General features: G+C 58.1%; 1 protein-coding gene across 1 annotated transcript; it reads right to left on the reverse strand.

Annotated features, from left to right (window-relative positions):
* Positions 1-1,842: 1,842 nt before the first annotated feature.
* On the reverse strand, positions 1,843-21,463 carry C3 (complement C3). Its single transcript, XM_061355056.1, has 27 exons — positions 21,203-21,463; positions 20,986-21,115; positions 19,741-19,812; positions 18,815-19,015; positions 17,879-17,990; positions 17,593-17,678; positions 16,619-16,758; positions 16,305-16,517; positions 14,976-15,042; positions 14,560-14,646; positions 14,278-14,481; positions 13,666-13,741; positions 13,435-13,594; positions 13,203-13,298; positions 12,932-13,082; positions 11,752-11,915; positions 10,644-10,802; positions 9,931-10,081; positions 9,800-9,851; positions 9,569-9,656; positions 9,275-9,364; positions 7,782-7,887; positions 7,567-7,659; positions 6,025-6,111; positions 4,927-5,010; positions 4,047-4,182; positions 1,843-2,021 (listed from the first exon to the last, which is right to left on the reverse strand). Exons 1-27 carry the CDS (start codon positions 21,446-21,448, stop codon positions 1,880-1,882), a joined length of 3,393 nt encoding a protein of 1,130 aa, XP_061211040.1. The 5' UTR covers positions 21,449-21,463; the 3' UTR covers positions 1,843-1,879.
* Between the last annotated feature and the right edge of the window lie 236 nt (positions 21,464-21,699).

The following is a 21,699-nucleotide window of genomic DNA, read 5'->3' on the forward strand; positions in this document are numbered from 1 at the left end:
ACATCAATGGACATCAATGGACATCAATGGACACCAATGGACACCAATGGACGTTGCTGACCCCCATGACCAGAGACCTGGGGACACCAAGACCCATTGCTGACCCCCGTGCCTTGACCCATGGTGCTGGTGACCCCAGTGGTTGAGGACACCAATGGACCTTGGACACCCCCATGGTGGCCATTTGGGGGGACCCCCAATGGAGACCTCTGAGCCCCCCATGGTGGGACCATTGGGGACCAGAGAAGTGGGATCCCTGCAGGTTCCCAACCCCTCCCCCCCCAGCAGGCCTGGAGGGGGGGTCCCTCCCCCCAACCTTAAATTAAGACCTTAATTTATTGATTAACAACGATTATTTATTGATTAATAAAGTTATTTATGCTTCCAATGCACATATACATGTATATGCAACCCCAACCCCCCCCTTTGGTCCCATGCATTTCCTCCCCCCCCCCCCCCCCTGGCCTCATCCGGCCTCAGCAGCAGGAAACAAGAACAAGGGGGAGGGGATGGGGGGGTCACATACGGGTCCTTCCCCTCCCCCAACCCTGCATTCACCCCCCCCAACCGGAAGTTTGGGGGGGGGGGGTGCACAACCTCATAGCAGCCAGCAGAGAATCTCTGCTCCTGAGCGCAAAGGGCGCTGGGAAATGGGGAGGGGCTGGGTTGGCCCTGACACCCCCCTCACCCTGAAATAACCCCTGCACCCCCATTTTGACCCCCCCTAGACCCATAGGTTTGCCCCACCCCCCCCCAAATCTACCCCAGACCCCCCAATATAGACCTGACCCCCCTCAAACTGCCCCAGGGCACCCCAATTTGCCCCTAACACCCCCAGATTTGCCCCTTTGTGCCCCCCCTTTCATTCAATTCCAGCCCTCAACTTGGGGGTGGGGGGCCCATCCTGGCCCCCCCCACCCATCACCCCTGTGCACAACCCTATACGAGCCACTGGAGAATCCCCACCAGCCTTCAGGCCTGTGCCACATCGCACACCAGGGGCTGTGCACCAAGTGTGTGGTCACCTATGGAGCCCCATTGCTCCCTATGAGGTCCCCATGACCTGTGGGTCCCCGTCACCCCTATGGTGTCCCCATGATGCCATCATCGCCTATGGAGTCTCCACAACGCCTATGGTGCCCCCATGATCCCATCATCTCCTATGGTGTCCCCATCATCCCTATGGTGTCCCCATGATCCCATCACCCCTATGGTGTCCCCATCATCCCTATGGTGTCCCCATGATCCCATCATCCTCTATGGAGTCCCCATCACCCCTATGGTGTCCCCATGATCCCATCATCCTCTATGAAGTCCCCATCACCCCTGTGGTGTCCCCATCACCCCTATGGTGTCCCCATGATCCCATCATCCCCTGTGGAGTCCCCATCACCCCTCTGGTGTCCCCATTATCCCATCATCCCCTGTGGAGTCCCCATCACCCCTATGGTGTCCCCATGATCCCATCATCCCCTATGGTGTCCCCATCATCCCTATGGTGTTCCCATGATCCCATCATCTCCTATGGAATCTCCACAACCCCTACAGTGTCCCCATGATCCCATCATCCCCTATGGAGTCCCCACCCTCCTCTTGCCCCCTACCAAGCCCCCATGACCACCCTGAAGTCCTCACCACCCTATTGTCCCCTATGGTGTCCCCATGACCCCTATGGTGTCCCCATGACCCCTATGGTGTCCCCATGACCCCTATGGTGTCCCCATGACCCCTATGGTGTCCCCATGACCCCTATGATGTCCCCATCACCCCTATGGCGTCCCCATGACCCAACACAGACCCAGAGCCAGGCCATCAGAAAGGCCCTTTTTTAACACCAACCCAAGGGTTGGGGGGGGGGGGGGGGAGCACCCATGGGTGCTCACGAGGGGCACCCAAACATGGTCATGGCTTCAGCAAACTCCACGAAGTCCTGGCACAGGGGTTGGAGGTGGGGCTCCTGGCACGCGGCCTCCGAGGGCCACGCCTCCAGCCACGTGTCCTTGCCGATGAGGTAGGAGAACCTGGAGACAAGGGGACATCAAGGGGGACATGGTCAGAAGGAGGTGGCATCTCGGTGGGGTTGGGGGGGGACACACAAGGGATGGGCAATGGGGGTGCACAACCCTGTACGAGACACTGGAGAATCTCAGGTTTGGGGAGGGGGGTCATTGGGTGTCGCTGTCGCCATGGTCACGTGTCTCCATAGCTACTCATGACAGCCATGTCCCCCATGTCTAATGTCCCCCATGTCCCATGTCTACTGTCACCATGGCCATGTGTCTCCAAATCTACCCATGACACCCATATCCCATGTCCCCCATGTCCAATGTCCCCCATGTCCCATGTCTATTGTCACCATGGCCACCTGTCTCCATAGCTACCCATGTCCCCCATGTCCCATGTCCCCCATGTCCCCCATGTCCCTTGTCCCCCATGTCCCCCATGTCCTCCATGTCCCCCATGTCCCATGTCTAGTGTCACTATGGCCACGTGTCCCCAGATCTACCAATAACACACATATCCTGTGTCCCCCATGCCCCATGTCCCCAATGTCCCATGTCCCTTGTGTTCCATGTCCCCCACGTCCCCCATGTCCTCCATGTCCCATGTCCCTTGTGTTCCATGTCCCCCATGTCCCCCATGTCCCCCATGTCCCACGTCTAGTGTCACCATGGCCACGTGTCCCCAGATCTACCAATGACACCCATATCCTGTGTCCCCCATGCCCCATGTCTCCCATGTCCCATGTCCCATGTCCCTTGTGTCCCATGTGTCCCATGTCCCCCATGTGTCCCATGTCCCATGTCTACTGTCACCATGGCCATGTGTCTCCAAATCTACCTATATCACCCATGTCCCTCATGTCCCATGTCCTCCATGTCCCATGTCCCCAGTGTCCCCCATGTCCCCCATGTCCCCCATATGCCCCATGTCCCATATCTGGTGTCACCATGGCCATGTGTCTCTGTATCTACCTATGTCCCCCATGTCCCCCATGTGTCACCATGGCCATGTGTCTCTGTATCTACTTATGCCCCCCATGTCCCCCATATGCCCCATGTCCCCTATCTATGGTCACCATGGCCATGTGTCTCTGTATCTACTTATGCCCCCCATGTCCCCCATATGCCCCATGTCCCATATCTAGTGTCACCATGGCCATGTGTTTCTGTATGTACCTATGTCCCCCATGTCCCCCATATGCCCCATGTCCCATATCTGGTGTCACCATGGCCATGTGTTTCTGTATGTACCTATGTCCCCCATGTCCCCCATATGCCCCATGTCCCATATCTAGTGTCACCATGGCCATGTGTCTCTGTATCTACCTATGTCCCCCATGTCCCCCATATGTCCCATGTCCCATATCTGGTGTCACCATGGCCATGTGTCTCTGTATCTACCTATGTCCCCATATCCCCCATATGCCCCATGTCCCATATCTAGTGTCACCATGGCCATGTGTCTCCGTATCTACCCATGTCCCCCATGTCCCCCATATGCCCCATGTCCCATATCTAGTGTCACCATGGCCATGTGTCTCCATATCTACCTATGTCCCCATGTCCCCCATATGCCCCATGTCCCATATCTGGTGTCACCATGGCCACGTGTCTCTGTATCTACCCATGCCCCCCATATCCCCCATATGCCCCATGTCCCATATCTGGTGTCACCATGGCCATGTGTCTCTGTATCTACCTATGTCCCCATGTCCCCCATATGCCCCATGTCCCATATCTGGTGTCACCATGGCCATGTGTCTCTGTATCTACCTATGTCCCCATGTCCCCCATATGCCCCATGTCCCATATCTGGTGTCACCATGGCCATGTGTCTCTGTATCTACCTATGCCCCCCATATCCCCCATATGCCCCATGTCCCATATCTGGTGTCACCATGGCCACGTGTCTCCATATCTACCCATGCCCCCCATGTCCCCCATGTGTCACCATGGCCACGTGTCCCCAAACCTCCCCATGTCCCCCCCATCCCACGACGTTCCCATGTCCCCAGGACCCCCCCCATTTCCCCACGCCCGTACCGGTTGCCGGTGACCCACATGTCGGTGGCCAGCCCCCAGAGCAGGTAGTCCTGACCCAGCTGGAGCTTCAGAGCATCGCGGCACTGCCGGTGGCTCACGAAGGTCCGGTTGCTTCTGCCTGGGTCCTCATCAGTGCCTGCCCCATAGGACACAGGGTGCTCGTCAGCTCCACCCCCAAAGCACAGCAGGGGCACCCCCGTTGGTGGGGTCCACAATGGGGACCCTCAACCCCCATTGGTGGCATCACCAGCTATGGGTGACACCATCCCTCCAGCAACCTTGGATGTCACCAACACAACTGGGTGTCCCCAGGGCCATTGGGTGACACCAACTCATCTGGATGTCCCCAGTGCTATTGGGTGACACCAACGCAACTGGGTGTCCCTTCCCAATGGGTGTCCCCAGCACCATTGGGTGATGCCAACCCACCTGGGTGTCCCCAGCACCATTGAGTGACACCAACCCAACTGGGTGCCCCTTCTCAATGGGTGTCCCCAGCACCACTGGGTGATGCCAACCCATCTGGGTGTCCCCAGTGCCATTGGGTGACACCAACCCAACTGGGTGTCCCTCCCCAATGGGTGTCCCCAGTGCCATTGGGTAATGCCAACCCAACTGGGTGTCCCCAGTGCCATTGGGTGACACCAACCCAACTGGGTGTCCCTTCCCAATGGGTGTCCCCAGCACCATTGAGTGACACCAACCCAACTGGGTGTCCCCAGTGCCATTGGGTGACACCAACCCAACCGGGTGCCCCTCCCCAATGGGTGTCCCCAGCACCATTGGGTGACACCAACCCAACTCATGTCCCCAGCCCCAGGTGACTCCCCCATGTCCCTCAGGGTGGCCTTGTCCCCCCATGTCCCTGGGGTGCTCGTACCCATCTTGATGACGGAGAGGACGGTCATGATGTAGTTGTCATGGGACGGCGTCTCCTCCATTGCCACCAGCTTCACCTTGTACACTGGGGATGGACACCACTGTCACCCCCATGACACCAGGCTGGCCCCACTGCACTTGGGAGTCCCCATGTCCCCACCTTTCCACCCTCTACATCCCCACCTGTCCTTGTCCCTTCATGTCCCCTCCTGTCTCTCCATGCTCCTTGTGTTCTTCAATGGCCCTTCATGGCCCCAGCCACATCTATGTCCCCTCATGTGCCCCTGTGACCCATGTACCCCATGTCCTCCATGTCTCACCATGTCCCGCATGGCTCCATGTCCCCATGTCCACCATGTCCCCATATCCCCTATGTCCCCATGTCCCCCATGTTCCCATGTCCCCCATGTCCCCCCATGTCCCCCCATGTCCACTATGTCCCACCATGTCCCAATGTCCCCCATGTCCCCATATCCCTCATGTCCCCAAGTCCCATCATGTCCCCATGCCCCCCCATGTCCCCCATGTCCCCATGTCCCCCCATGTCCACTTTGTCCCACCATGTCCCAATGTCCCCTATGTCCACCATGTCCCCATATCCCCCATGTCCCCAAGTCCCACCATGTCCCCATGCCTCCATGTTCCCATGTTCCCCATGTCCCCCATGTACCCCATGCCCCCCCATGTCCCAATGTCCTCCATGCCCCCCATGTCCCAATGTCCCCCATGTCCCCCATGTCTCCCATGTCCCCTATGTCCCCCATGCCCCCCCATGTCCCCCATGTCCCCATATCCCCTATGTCCCCAAGTCCCATCATGTCCCCCATGTCCCAGATGTCCCCACATCCCCTCATGTCCCCATGTCCCCATGTCCCATTGTCCCAATGTCCCCCATGTCCCACATGTCCCCATGTCCCCATGTCCCCATGTCCCCATGTCCCCATGTCCCCATGTCCATCCCCATTATGTCTCCCGTGTCCCACCATGTCCCAATGTCCCCCATGTCCCCCCATGCCCCCATGTCCCCCATGTCCCCTATGTCCCCCTATGTCCCAATGTCCCCCATGTCCCCCCATATCCCCATGCCCCCATGTCCCACCATAGTCAACTCCCGGCTCGCAGGCGCGCTCAATGCGTTGGTTGATGGTCATGGGGACATCGTCCTCCTTCCGCTTGAAGCAGTTCTCTGCAGGGACATGGGGACAGGGCCATGACGAGGGCTGCTGTGACAGTGACACGTCCCACCATGGCAGGGACATGGCTCCATGTCACACAGCCCAGCTTGTCAATGCAGTGTCCCATCGTGACCATGGCATCCCACCATCCACAATGATGTGTCCCATTGCAACCATGACATCCCATCATCCATAATGACGTGTCCCATGACAACCATGACATCCCACCATCCACAATGATGTGTCCCATCACAGCCATGACATCCCATCATCCACAATGATGTGTCCCATCACAGCCATGGCATCCCACCATCCACAGTGATGTGTCCCATCATGACCATGGCATCCCACCATCCACAATGATGTGTCCCATCACAGCCATGACATCCCATCATCCACAATGATGTGTCCCATCATGACCATGACATCCCACCATCCACAATGATGCGTCCCATCACAACCATGACATCCCACCATCCACAGTGATGTGTCCCATCACAACCATGGTGTCCCATGTCCCAACCATGACATCCCATCATCCACAATGATGTGTCCCATCATGACCATGACATCCCATCATCCACAATGATGTGTCCCATCATGACCATGACATCCCATCATCCACAATGATGTGTCCCATCACAACCATGACATCCCACCATCCACAATGATGTGTCCCATCATGACCATGACATCCCATCATCCACAATGATGTGTCCCATCACGACCATGACATCCCACCATCCACAATGATGTGTCCCATCATGACCATGACATCCCACTATCCACAATGATGCGTCCTATCATGACCATGACATCCCACCATCCACAATGATGCGTCCCATCATGACCATGACATCCCACCATCCACAATGATGTGTCCCATCATGACCATGGCATCCCATCATCCACAATGATGTGTCCCATTGCAACCATGACATCCCATCATCCATAATGACGTGTCCCATGACAACCATGACATCCCACCATCCACAATGATGTGTCCCATCACAGCCATGACATCCCACCATCCACAATGATGTGTCCCATCATGACCATGACATCCCATCATCCACAATGATGTGTCCCATCACAACCATGACATCCCCTCATCCACAATGATGTGTCCCATCACAGCCATGACATCCCATCATCCACAATGATGTGTCCCATCATGACCATGACATCCCAACATACACAATGAAGTGTCCCATCACAACCATGGTGTCCCATGTCCCAACCATGACATCCCACCATCCACAATGACGTGTCCCATCACAACCATGACATCCCATCAACCACAATGAAATGTCCCATCACAACCATGACATCCCACCATCCACAATGATGCGTCCCATCATGACCATGATGTCCCACCCTCCACTATGCCATGTCTTATCATGGCTATGACATGTCCCCCCATGGTCAGGGTGGTGACCTCGTGTGTCCCCATGTCCCCACCTCACCTTCAGCGCAGCGGCACACGTCCTTGTAGCAGATCTTGCTCAGCTTCCCACCTTCCTTCTCCGGGTGGTAGAAGCGGGTGCAGCGGTCATCTGCTGGGGCATGGGGCCATGGGGGGACAGGAGGGGCCGCGGTGGGAGCCATGGGGACAGAGCAGTGACACTCAGAGGATGTGATGGGACAAGGGGACAGGAGAGGACCCGAGGGTGGCACCCACCGATCTTGTAGTAGCTGTAGACGGTGACGGCCGCGGGCTGGATCAGGCCCACCTTGAACTGCTGGTGGGCCTTGAAGGAGAAGCACTCCTCGGCCTTGTGGGAGACCTGGGGGCACAGCGGTGGCGCTCAGCACCCCTGTCCCCACCATTGAGGCCATCCTGGCCTCGTCCCCACCCCTGAGAGCCTTTCCTGTCCCCACCTCTGGCCCCAGCTTCATTCCTATCTCCAGCCTCTATCCACGTCCCCAGCCCCACCTGCATCCCCAGCTTCATCCTCATCCTTGTTCCCATCTCATCCCTGCCCATGCCCCAACTCCGTTCTATGTCCATCCTTGTCCTTGTCCACACCCCTGTCCCATCATATCCCTATTCCTGTCCCATCACATCCCCGTCCCTGTCCCATCATGTCCCCACCTCTGTCCCATCACGTCCTTATCCCTATCCCATTACAACCCAACCTTGTCCCCTCACATCCCCATCCCTGTCCCATCACATCCTTATTGCTGTCCCATTACATCCTTATCCCTATCCCATCACATCCCCACCCTTGTCCCATCACATCCCCACCTCTGTCCCATCACATCCTTATCCCTATCCCATTACATCCTTATCCCTGTCCCCAGCTTCATCCTCATCCTTGTTCCCATCTCATCCCTGCCCATGGCCCCAACTCCGTTCTATGTCCGTCCTTGTTCTTGTCCCCACCCCTGTCCCATCATGTCCCTATTCCTGTCCCATCACATCCCCTTCCCTGTCCCATCATGTCCCCACCTCTGTCCCATCACATCCTTATCCCTATCCCATCACATCCCCACTCTTGTCCCATCACATCCCCATACCTGTCCCATCACATCCCCACCCCTGTCCCATTACATCCCTATCTCTATCTCATCACATCCTTATTCCTGTCCCATCACATCCCCACCCTTGTCCCATCACATCCCCATCCCTTTCCCACCACATCCCTATCTCTATCTCATCACATCCTTATTCCTGTCCCATCACATCCCCATACCTGTCCCATCGCATCCTTATCCCTATCCCATCACATCCTTATCCCTGCCCCATTACATCCCCACCCCGTCCCATCACATCCCCATACCTGTCCCATCACATCCTTATACCTATCCCATCACATCCTTATCCCTGCCCCATTACATCCCCACCCCTGTCCCATCGCATCCTTATCCCTATCCCATCATGTCCCCATCCCTGTCCCATTACATCCCCACCCCTGTCCCATCACATTCTTATCCGTATCCCTATCCCATCACATCCTTATCCCTATCCCATCACATCCCCATCCCTGTCCCATCACATCCTTATCCCTATCCCATCACATCCCCATCCCTGTCCCATCACATTCCACCCCCGTCCCATCACACCCTTATCCCTATCCCATCACACCCTTATCCCTATGCCATCACATCCCCATCCCTGTCCCATCACACCCCCATCTCAGCCCCATCCTGTCCCCATCCCCATGTCCCCACCTTGTCGAGGTAGATGACAACGTTGCTGCGGTCCGACTGGGCTTGGTCGATCTCAAACTTGGAGATGTACCTGTCCACCCCATCTGTGAGCTGGGGACAGGGCCATGGTGCCATGCAGGACACAGGGGACACATGGGGCCATGCATCAGGGTACAGGGATGGAGGGACACAGTGGGACACAGTGACATCGGTCACATGGGACGCACGAGGACATGTGGGGGGACAGTGGGACACAATGGCACAAAGAGGCAAGGTCCTGGGTGCCCCTCATGTGTCCCCATGGACCACACTCACCCTCTTCAGGTCCTGGACATCAGGAAAGAAGCCTGTGAGCATGGAGACGTCAATGATGGACATGGTGGCATCCACGTTGTCCAGGAACCTATGGGGACAGGGCTGAAGCCACCTGCCTTGTCCTGTTGTCCCCAGACCCTCCATCCTTCATAGAACCCCTATGGGGGTATCCCCACCATCCCCATTCCCATCCCTATCTCCAGCATCCCTGATGTCTGCACACAGTCCTACCTGGTGCAGACAGTGATCTTGATGGAGCGGATCACACCATCCCGTTCCTTGCCTGCCATGGGGACAATGAGGGGACATTGAAGGGGACACACACAGAGGGAGGACATAGGGGGAACCTATGGGGGACTCACCCATCTTCACGTCCTCCACTTGCACCCGCAGGTCAAAGCTGTCGCACTTGTTGTCCTGCTCGGGGATGATGGCGTTGTAGATGGTCACCACGGTCATGGTCCCCTTGCCCGTGCCCTGAGCCTTCACTGTGAAGTCCTCATTAAACTTGGTCTATGGGGAGAGGGGACATTGGGATGGGGCAGGGACACTGGGAGGAACATGGAGGGATGGACATTGAAGGACATGGAGAGGACAACAGCGTTGCATGATGGGATGGAGGGATGGACATTGAAGGACATGGAGGGGACAACAGCGTTGCATGATGGGATGGAGGGATGGACATTGAAGGACATGGAGAGGACAACAGCGTTGCATGATGGGATGGAGGGATGGACATTGAAGGACATGGAGGGGACAACAGCGTTGCATGATGGGATGGAGGGATGGACATTGAAGGACATGGAGAGGACAACAGCGTTGCATGATGGGATGGAGGGATGGACATTGAAGGACATGGAGAGGACAACAGCGTTGCATGATGGGATGGAGAGGGGACATGGAGGCACATGGCAGGGACATCCCAAGCCTTGGAACGTCCCCATGGAAGTGAGAGGGACACCCGAGGGCCATAGCGCGGGGACATGCATTGACGCAGAGGGGACAGGGCCACCCCATGGCCACCCCATGGCCACCCCATGGCCACCCCATGGCCACCCCATGGCCCCCATGGTACCTCTGCGGAGCGCGCCACCAGCGCGTTGCGGTTCTCGATGCGGTAGGTGATGGCGTTGGCGCGCCGGGGCAGCAGCACCGACACGTCCAGGTCCAGGTCGAGCTCCCGAGGTGATGCCACCTGGTACTGGGCCAAGGCTTGGAACACCAGCATGGTGGCCTGCGGGGACACCGGTGTCACCGGGCCTTGGGGACATTGACTGGGGCATCCCCGTCGTGGCCCGGAGCTCAGGGTGACCCCAAGCACTTGGACCAGCCCTTGGAGGTGTTATGGGGCAGAGGGGTCCTCCAGGACTGGATGAGACCATGAGGGTCTACAGGGGCTGGAGCTGGCCCCAGGGACAGGGCTTGTGGGGTTTCTAAAGCGCTTGAGATCCCATAGGAGCAGGGGTGTTCCTCAAGGATACAGGGGGTCCCAAGAGCCCTGAGGTGACCCCCTAAGCGGACCCCCAATGCCTTTAGGGTCCCATAGGACCAAGGATGTTCCCCAAGGCCATGGGGGATCCCAAGGACCTTAAGGTGACCCCTAAGCCCTAAGAGATCCCCCAATGCCTTTAGGGTCCCATAGGAGCAGGAGTGTTCCCCAAGGCCATGGGGGATCCCAAGGACCTTAAGGTGACCCCTAAGCCCTAAGAGATCCCCCAACACCTTTAGGGTCCCATAGGAGCAGGAGTGTTCCCCAAGGACATGGGGGATCCCAAGGACCTTAAGGTGACCCCCAAGCCCTAAGAGATCCCCCAATGCCTTTAGGGTCCCATAGGAGCAGGAGTGTTCCCCAAGGACATGGGGGATCCCAAGGGCCATAAGGTGACCCCCAAGCCCTAAGAGATCCCCCAATGCCTTTAGGGTCCCATAGCACCAAGGATGTTCCCCAAGGCCATGGGGGATCCCAATGGCCATAAGGTGACCCCCAAGCCCTGAGTCACCCCCCAATGCCTTCAGAATCCCATAGCACCAAACGCGTCCCCTATGGCACATCCCAAGTCCCTGGCATCCCCATGGCCATCGGTGACCCCTCACCACCCAAACCCTTTCTCCTTGCCCCCATCCCCATGCCAACGGGTGCCAGCGCAGCACCCATGGGTGCCGGGGGGGGGTCCGTAGCCCACCTGGGTGGATCCGTAGCCACCTCCGAAGTAGTTCTGCCGGGCCAGCCACCGGGCCACCGGCCCCGTCAGCTCCGGCTTCTCCATCCTGAGCAGGGCCAGCAGAGCATAGGAGGTGCCCTCGATGTTGTAGGTGAAGGCGTTGCGCTCCTCCCACCGGTTGCTCTCTGGGGTGACACCGGTCCCTCAGCACCCCCTAAGGGTGGGTTCTCCCCACACCATACAAGGGGATGGGTTCTCCCCACACCATACAAGGGGATGGGTTCTCCCCACACCATACAAGGGGATGGGTTCTCCCCACACCATACAAGGGGATGGGTTCTCCCCACACCATACAAGGGGATGGGTTCTCCCCACACCATACAAGGGGATGGGTTCTCCCCACACCATACAAGGGGATGGGTTCTCCCCACACCATACAAGGGGATGGGTTCTCCCCACACCATACAAGGGGATGGGTTCTCCCCACACCATACAAGGGGATGGGTTCTCCCCACTCCATACAAGGGGATGGGTTCTCCCCACACCATACAAGGGGATGGGTTGGGCTGGAAGGGAGCTTAAAGCTCATCCAGGTCCAAACACCTTCCACTAGGGCAGGATGCTCCAAGCCCTGGCCAACCTGGTCTTCAATAGGGATGGGTCATGCAGACCTTCTCCATCCAACCCATCCCAGTGTCCCACCACCCTCATAGGGAAGAATTCCTTCATCTCCAACCCGAACTTCCCCTGTTCCAGTTGGAACCCATCACCCCTTGTCCCATCCCTGATGCAGGTCCCTCCATGTCCTCCTTATGCTGAGGACACCAGGGATGGGTGCAGCACCCAAGTGGGGTCTCCCCAAGCAGAGCAGAGGGAGGACCTGCACCCACTCTATGGTTGGCCGGGTCCTGTTGAGCATCTCCTCACCCAACACCCCCAAGCCCTTCTCAGGCTGCTCCATCCAGCCCATGTCTCCCTTGGGATCATCCCAACCCATTGCAAGGACCTTGCCCTTGGTCCCATTGATCTCCATGAGGTTCCCACCTCTCCAGGTCCCTCTGGATCCCATCCGTCCCCTCCATCTCGGTGCCACCACAACCGTGCCCATGTCCCCGACCCCTCAGTCTCCACTTGGCCATGGAGCCATTGACCGCAGCCCCCCGCTAACCCATAATCCCCCCTCCATCCTTTTGGACATCACCTTTGGAGAACTTCATGAGGACCTTCTCGCTCTTGAGCTTCCCTGTCAAGGCCAAGGCGTAGGAGCTCAGGGCCACCGTGTAGGGCCGGGCCAGCGACTGGTACCTGCGGGCCAGGTACTCAGCAGCTTTGGAGATGCCGTTATCCAAGCTCTGGGGAGAAAAGAGCGAAGTTTGGGTTCTCAGGTGGCTTCCATGAGGGGTGAGCCCCTTGTTTTGGGGTGCTTGTCCCTTGTTGCGTCCCCATCCCCATCCCCATATGGGGTCACTCACGTTGACGTGGTCCTTGCAGATGTCCCGGGCCTCTTGCAGAGCGATGAGGACAAAGGCTGTGAGCGACACCTCGGGCTCGGCGCCCTGGTAACCTCCCTGTGTTGGAGATGGAGGAGGAAGACCTCAGCATCGTGGTCTCCACACCAAGCTCTGGTCGCCCACTGCTCATCCCCATTGCCCAACGTTGTCCTTCCCATTCCATCAGCCAACAGGGCTCGTATCCCCCCCGTACCACCATCTCCTTATGGATGACAGGAGCATCCTCTTGGAAGATCCCATCTGGCTTCTGCCTGTTCAGGATGAGCCACTTCACGGCACCACAAACCACCTCGGGCTCGATGTCCACCAGCTTGATGGCCATGGCAAAGACTTTGGCCACGTAGGCGGTCAACCTGGGCACAGGAGAACCTCAGTGCCACGTCCAACGCTGTCACCCGGACCCATGGTGGCCTCAGGACCTCACCATGTGCTCGATGGACGGTTCTTGAAGGCCGCATAGGAGCTGTCAGGCTTCCGGAACGCGAGCTGTTGGGTGTAACCTGGGGAGGAGGTGGTGGTTGGGCACCTCAAGGAGCATCTGGCCAAGCTTGAGGCCACCCCAACCCATTCCTGGAGCCCATTGCAGGTCTTCCAATACAGATCCCCAACGTGGTTGCACCCAAGAGCTCCTTCAAAGCTCCTTCAGCACCGTGGGTGATGGGGACATTCGGCACCCCAATAGAGGAACCCTGGGTGATGGGGACATTTGGCACCCCAATAGAGGAACCCTGGGTGATGGGGACATTTGGCACCCCAATAGAGGAACCCTGGGTGATGGGGACATTTGGCACCCCAATAGAGGAACCCTGGGTGATGGGGACATTTGGCACCCCAATAGAGGAACCCTGGGTGATGGGGACATTTGGCACCCCAATAGAGGAACCCTGGGTGATGGGGACATTTGGCACCCCAATAGAGGAACCCTGGGTGATGGGGACATTTGGCACCCCAATAGAGGAACCCTGGGTGATGGGGACATTTGGCACCCCAATAGAGGAACCCTGGAGATGCTCCCCGCTTTGGGGGATGCTCTCACCCTTCTTGATCAAGTTGATGGCATCAGCGCGGCGGTCGACACCGAGGCTCTCCCATTGCAATGTGCTGTCCAGGTAATGGGTGGCAATGACAGTGGGGGTCATCCCGATCATGTTCTGCTCCCCACAGCCCGCGGGTGTCACGATGAGATGCTTCAGCTTCTCCCCATCCAGGGCTTTCTCCACCATGATGGACACGGGGTTGCCTGGACCAGAAGGGGAGATGTGAAGCCAGGAGGGTCCCAAGCCCTTGGCCCCATGGGTGTCCCTTCCCTTGGGCTCACCTTGGATGCTGACTTTGGTCTCCGACTCGGTGTTGGGGACGATGTCAGAGAGGTTGGCAGCCTTCACCCTTTCCTCCTGCACCCCATCTGTGGGGCAGGATGGAGATGGGTGACCCCAAACCACGTCCCCTCCCCACACCATGTGGTGGAGCCAGCCCTGCCCCACATCTGCAGCAGGATGTCCCTTGGCGCTCAAGATGCTCCAAAGCCACACCAGGGTGTTCCTTCTTCATTGCGATGCCCCAGCTCCAGGTAGGATGTCCCTCGGCCCCACAGACCCACAGTAGGACCTTCCTCACCCCCAAGATGTCCCAGCCCCACAATGGGACTTCTGCCCCACAGATGCCCCAGACCTTTCCCTCAGTGGAACATCCCTGTGGGGCTGAGACATCCCCAAGGCCAGATGGGGCACTCACCGACTCCCTTCTTCTTCGGGTCCAGCTCGATTATCTTCACTGTCTTCTCCACCCTCATCCCTTCGGGCTGCAGAGGTGAGAGTCCAGTGCTAAAGGTTGGGTTTGGGTCCCCCTTTCCCATCTCCAGAAGATCCCAATGCTAAAGGTTGGGTTTGAGTCCCCATTTCCCATCTCCAGAAGAGCCCAATGCTAAAGGTTGGGTTTGGGGTCCCCCTTTCCCATCTCCAGAAGAGCCCAATGATAAAGGTTGGGTTTGGGTCCCCTTTCCTATCTCCAGGAGATCCCAATGCTCAAGGTTGGGTTGGGTTTGAGTCCCCTTTTCCCATCTCCAGGAGATCCCAGTGATAAAGGTTGGGTTGGGTTTGGGTCCCCCTTTCCCATCTCCAGGAGATCCCAATGCTCAAGGTTGGGTTGGGTTTGGGTCCCTTTTTGTCATCTCCAGGAGATCCTAATGCTCAAGGTTGGGTTGGGTTTGAGTTCCCTTTTCCCATCTCCGGAAGATCCCAATGATAAAGGTTGGGTTTGGGTCCCCCTTTCCCATCTCCAGAAGAGCCCAATGATAAAGGTTGGGTTTGGGTCCCCCTTTCCCATCTCCAGAAGATCCCAATGATAAAGGTTGGGTTTGGGTCCCCTTTTCCCATCTCCAGAAGATCCCAATGCTAAAGGTTGGGTTGAGTTTGGGTCCCCCTTTCCCATCTCCAGAAGAGCCCAATGCTAAAGGTTGGATTTGGGGTCCCCCTTTCCCATCTCCAGAAGAGCCCAATGATAAAGGTTGGGTTTGGGGTCCCCCTTTCCCATCTCCAGAAGATCCCAATGCTAAAGGTTGGGTTGGGTTCGGGTCCCCCTTTCCCATCTCCAGGTGATCCCAATGATAAAGGTTGGGTTGAGTTTGGGTCCCCCTTTCCCATCTCCAGAAGAGCCCAATGATAAAGGTTGGGTTTGGGTCCCCCTTTTCCCATCTCCAGAAGAGCCCAATGATAAAGGTTGGGTTTGAGTCCCCCTTTCCCATCTCCAGAAGATCCCAATGCTAAAGGTTGGGTTTGAGTCCCCTTTTCCCATCTCCAGAAGATCCCAATGATAAAGGTTGGGTTTGGGTCCCCCTTTCCCATCTCCAGGAGATCCCAATGCTCAAGGTTGGGTTGGGTTTGGATCCTTCCCAACCTCCCCATGCTGCCCCAGTAGAAACCAGCACCCTCATCTCATGCTCCGAACTAGAAAAGCCCCACTTGAGCATCCTTGGTGGGCAGCATCCTTCATCCCTGGGTACCAGCCCCACGTGGACACAGGGCCCTGTGCTGGGAGCATCTCAGTGATGTGGAGGCCGCTCACCACCACTTTGAGCTTCTTCTTGACACCATCGGCCACGAAGCGTCCCTGCACGGCCGCCTTCACCTCGACCTCATGGAGCCCCAGCTCCAAGGGCACGAGGACGAAGGGCACAGCCCATGAGGACTGGGGCTCCAGGCTGAGGACCTGCTGGTAGCGCTGCTTGCTGGTGGAGGCGCTGCACAGGGCTGGGTTGTACATCAGCTCCACGCGCACCTATGGGCCCCAGGAGGTGGTGCTCAATGGGGTTGGGGTGACCATGGACACCCCCCCCCCCGTGCCCCATGGTCCCCATGTCTGGGGTCTCCTTTTCCTACCGTGATCTTGTGTGTCCAGTAGTTGTAGAGGATGGCGCGGATCTCCACCTGCTCGTTCCTCACCACCGAGTAGGGCAGGCGCAGGTCCATGAAGAACTCCTTCATCACCGTGATCTCATAGGGGTCGGCCACGCACAGCCCTAGGGGGTGAGAACATTGGGTCAGGCTTGTGGGGACCCCAGGAGCATCGCTAAGGGTTAGGAGGGCCTTCAGGTCCCACTGAGGCCTCCCAATGCCCATGGAGTCCTCCCAAGACTTAGGGGATCCTTCAAGTCCAATGGGGTCATTCCAAGGCTTAGGAGATCCCTCAAGTCCCATAGAGTCATTCCAAGGTTTAGGAGATCCTTCAAGTCCAATGGGGTCATTCCAAGGCTTAGGAGATCCCTCAAGTCCCATAGAGTCATTCCAAGGCTTAGGAGATCCTTCAAGTCCAATGGAGTCATTCCAAGGCTTAGGAGATCCTTCAAGTCCAATGGGGCCATTCCAAGGCTTAGGAGATCCCTCAAGTCCCATAGAGTCCTCCCAGGGCCCATTGCGATTCCTCAAATCCCATGGAGTCCTCCCAATGCCCATGGAGTCCTCCCAAGACTTAGGGGATCCTTCAAGTCCAATGGAGTCCTCCTAAGGCTTAGGAGATCCTTCAAGTCCTATTGAGTCCTTTCAAGGCTTAAGAGATCCTTCAAGTCCTACTGAGTCCTCCCTGTGCCCATGGAGTCCTCCCAGGGCTTAAGGGATCCTTCAAGTCCAATGGAGTCCTTCCAAGGCTTAGGAGATCCCTCAAGTCCCAGGGAACGCCCCCAAGCTTTAATGGATGTCCCCAAGCTCTGGGGCACTTCTCCACCCTTCTTAAGCTCTTGGACATCCCTCAAGCTCTAGGGACCCCCACCCGGCTTTCGGGGTCCCTTCAAGTCCCAGGGACCACCCCTGAGGACCAGGATGTTCCTTTGCTCCACAAGGAACCCTCCATCACGTACCCTTGTTCTTGGAGATGCTGACAGCCAGGACCTCCCATGTGGTGATGGAGTCCTTCAGGTACACGGGGAGAGTCTTTGTGGAGATCCTGGAGGGGATGGGAATGGCCAAAGGGGGTCATGATGGTCCCCAAGCCAAGCTAAGGAGGTGGAAGGGGGCACCAAAGCTGGACCAGGGGTTGGAGATGGGCCCTGAGCTGGACCAAGGCAGCACCATGGGGTCAGAAGCAGCCTCTGTGGTGGGGTCCTGGTGTTATGGCCCCACATGGACCATGGGGCTGGGACTCACCCCAGCTCATTGGGCTTCTCCGTCAGCGGCTCCTCCTGCCACAGCCAGCTCTCGGGGAAGAGGCTGCGGGAGGTGATGTCCTCATCGGCCAGGAAGCCATCGTCCACCTCGCCTGGGGGGGACACGGGGCCTCTGGACCGTACCCTCAGGACCCCACGCCCTGGGCAAAGCCACGGCCACCCCAGCATCAGGCAAGCACCAGGCAAGGGACGGCCAAGCGGTGGGTGGGCATCGGCCAAGCGTCACCCAATGGGGGCACAGGCATCACTTGAGGGTCACCCAAGCATCACCTGAGGTTCATCCAAGCATCACCCAATGGGGGCACAGGCATCACTTGAGGGTCACCCAAGCATCACCCAAGCATCACTTGAGGTTCACCCAACCATCACTTGAGCATCACCCAAGCATCACTTGAGGTTCACCCAAGCATCACCCAATGGGGGCACAAGCATCACTTGAGGGTCACCCAAGCATCACCCAATGGGGGCACAAGCATCACTTGAGCATCACCCAAGGGTGGCACAAGCATCACCTGAGGTTCACCCAAGCATCACACAAGGGTGGCACAAGCATCACCCAAGCATCACCTGAGGTTCACCCAAGCATCACTTGAGCATCGCCCAAGGGTGGCACAAGCATCACTTGAGCATCACCCAAGCATCACCCAAGGGTGGCACAAGCATCACTTGAGCGTCACTTGAGCATCACCCAAGGGTGGCACAGGCACCACCTGAGGTTCACCCAAGCATCCCCCAATGGTGGCACAGGCATCACTTGAGCATCACTTGAGCATCACCCAAGGGTGGCACAGGCATCACTTGAGCATCACCCAATGGAGGCACAGGCATCACTTGAGGTTCACCCAAGCACCCTGCAAGCACCACTTGAGCTTCCCCCAACCACCCCCACGGACCCCCTCCATGTCCCATCACTTGCTTCGGGCCAGCTGGAGGTGCAGCAGGCGCTGCTTCTGGCTGCGGAGGGTCCTGATGTGGGTGCAGCAGTCGAGGAAGGCCTGGACACAGGGGGCCCCGTCCTGGATGTAGCTGGAGCGATGCTCGCAGCTGTGCCCCATGGGGTTCTCCTTCATCCCGTCCTCACAGCACTTCCGCAGGGCCTGGTCCTTGTACTGGGCCGCTGCCGGCACCAAGGGACCCCACTGGTACCCGGCCCCAGAGCCCATCACCGGGGCCATGGGGAGCGATGGGGTCCTTGGGGATGGGGGATGCTGTGGGGTCAGCAGGGACATGGGGCGCGATGGGGTCCTTTGGGATGGGGGATGCTGTGGGGTCACCAGGGACATGGGGTGTGATGGTGTCCTTTGGGATGGGGGATGCTGTGGGGTCAGCAGGGACATGGGACACATTGGTGTCCTTTGGGATGGGGGATGCTGTGGAGTCACCAGGGCCATGGGGTGTGATGGTGTCCTTTGGGATGGGGGATGCTGTGGGGTCAGCAGGGACATGGGCGTGTCCTTGGGATGGGGGATGCTGTGGGGTCACAGGGCATGGGTGGTGTCCTTTGGGATCAGGGACATGGGACACATTGGTGTCCTTTGGGATGGGGGATGCTGTGGGGTCACCAGGGCCATGGGGTGTGATGGTGTCCTTTGGGATATGGGACACTGGTGTTCACTGGGATATGGGATGTTGCGGTATTTCCAGGGGTATTATGATGTCCTTCAAGGACATGGGACACTGGTACTGGGATAGGTACCATGGGATGGACATGGGACACTGGTACTGGGATAGGTACCATGGGATGGACATGGGACACTGGTACTGGGATAGGTACCATGGGATGGACAAGGGACACTGGTATTGACTGGGACATGGGCCCTGGTGCCCCTTGGAGCCACCTACCCTTGGTGCCCTTGTACTCAATGAGCTGCACGGAGCGGCGCTTGCGTTGTGCAGGTTGGGGACACTTCACCTCTGGGGACAGAGGGGACACGGGTGAGGACCCCATCCCCAACACAGGTGAGACCCCATCCCCAACACAGGTCAGACCCCATCCCCAACACAGGTCAGGACCCCATCCCCAACACAGGTGAGGTCCCCATCCCCAACACAGGTCAGACCCCATCCCCAACACAGGTCAGACCCCATCCCCAACACAGGTCAGACCCCATCCCCAACACAGGTCAGACCCCATCCCCAACACAGGTCAGGACCCCATCCCCAACACAGCTCAGACCCCATCCCCAACACAGGTCAGACCCCATCCCCAACGCAGGTCAGACCCCATCCCCAACACAGGCCAGGACCCCATCCCCAACACAGCTCAGACCCCATCCCCAACACAGGTCAGACCCCATCCCCAACACAGGTGAGGACCCCATCCCCAACACAGCTCAGACCCCATCCCCAACACAGGTCAGACCCCATCCCCAACACAGGTCAGACCCCATCCCCAACACAGGTCAGGACCCATCCCCAACACAGGTGAGGACCCCATCCCCAACACAGGTCAGACCCCATCCCCAACACAGGTCAGACCCCATCCCCAACACAGGTCAGACCCCATCCCCAACACAGGTCAGGACCCCATCCCCAACACAGGTCAGACCCCATCCCCAACACAGGTAAGACCACCCAACACAGCGACCCCATCCCCACACAGGTCAGACCCCATCCCCAACACAGGTGAGACCCCATCCCCAACACAGGTAACAACCCCCAAGGACCCATCCCCAACACAGGTCAGACCCCATCCCCAACACAGGTCAGACCCCATCCCCAACACAGGTCAGGACCCCATCCCCAACACAGGTCAGACCCCATCCCCAACACAGGTCAGGACCCATCCCCAACACAGGTCAGACCCCATCCCCAACACAGGTCAGGACCCATCCCCAACACGGGTCAGACCCCATCCCCAACACAGGTCAGACCCCATCCCCAACACAGGTGAGGACCCCATCCCCAACACAGGTCAGACCCCATCCCCAACACAGGTCAGACCCCATCCCCAACACAGGTCATGTCCCCATCCCCACCCCTGGACCTCCATTGTCACACCCCAAATCTGTTGCCTCTCAGCACCCATCCTTTGGGTGCCACCTCCCCGCACCCAAGGTGTCACCCCCAAGGTTGTCCCATCCGTACCCCCTCTCTGTGGCGTCGTGATCTTCACATTGGTGACCAAGCTGAGCCCAGCATCAGCGAACACCCCCACATTGTCCCTGCCACTGCCCGGGGTGCAGCCGATGTCGCTCTTCTCCACCGTGTCCCAAACCTGTGGGGCCACCATGGGACAACCCTGACCACCGAGCCCATCGTGGGGTGAGGGACACCCAATGGGGATGGGGACCTGGGCACCCACCTTGGACTGGGTGAGTTTGTTCTTCTTGCTGAGGACGAAGACGCCCTTGTCCACGGCCACCAGGCCCACGTAAGCGTTGTGGTCGCCCTCGATGCGGAGCCTCATGGGGGTCCCCGGTTCATGCACCCGGTTATCAGCCTCCGTCGCCCCCTTCACCACCAGCTGCAGAGGACATGGGGCTTGGAGAGGGTCGTGGCCATGGGGTGCCTCAAACCCCACTTGATGGCACCCCCCGGAGGTGCCCATGGGGGTAACTCCAAGGCAATGGGGTGGTGGAGTCCTCCAGGTGATGGCTGGAGCGTCAATTGGGCAACCAAAACCCACCATCAAGTGCTCACATGGACCACCCAAGCCATCAGTGACACCCAATTGCCATCATGGACCACCCAAGCCCCATCATGGACCACCCAAGCTTCTCAAGGACCACCTAAGTCCCATCATGGACCACCCAATCCCCATCATGGACCACCCAAGCTTCTCAAGGACCACCTAAGTCC

Source organism: Neopsephotus bourkii, unplaced genomic scaffold (assembly GCF_033783945.1).
Source record: "Neopsephotus bourkii isolate Nb327-2 ecotype Australia unplaced genomic scaffold, CSIRO-AGI_Nbou_v1 NB_770, whole genome shotgun sequence".
Classification (NCBI taxonomy): domain Eukaryota; kingdom Metazoa; phylum Chordata; class Aves; order Psittaciformes; family Psittacidae; genus Neopsephotus; species Neopsephotus bourkii.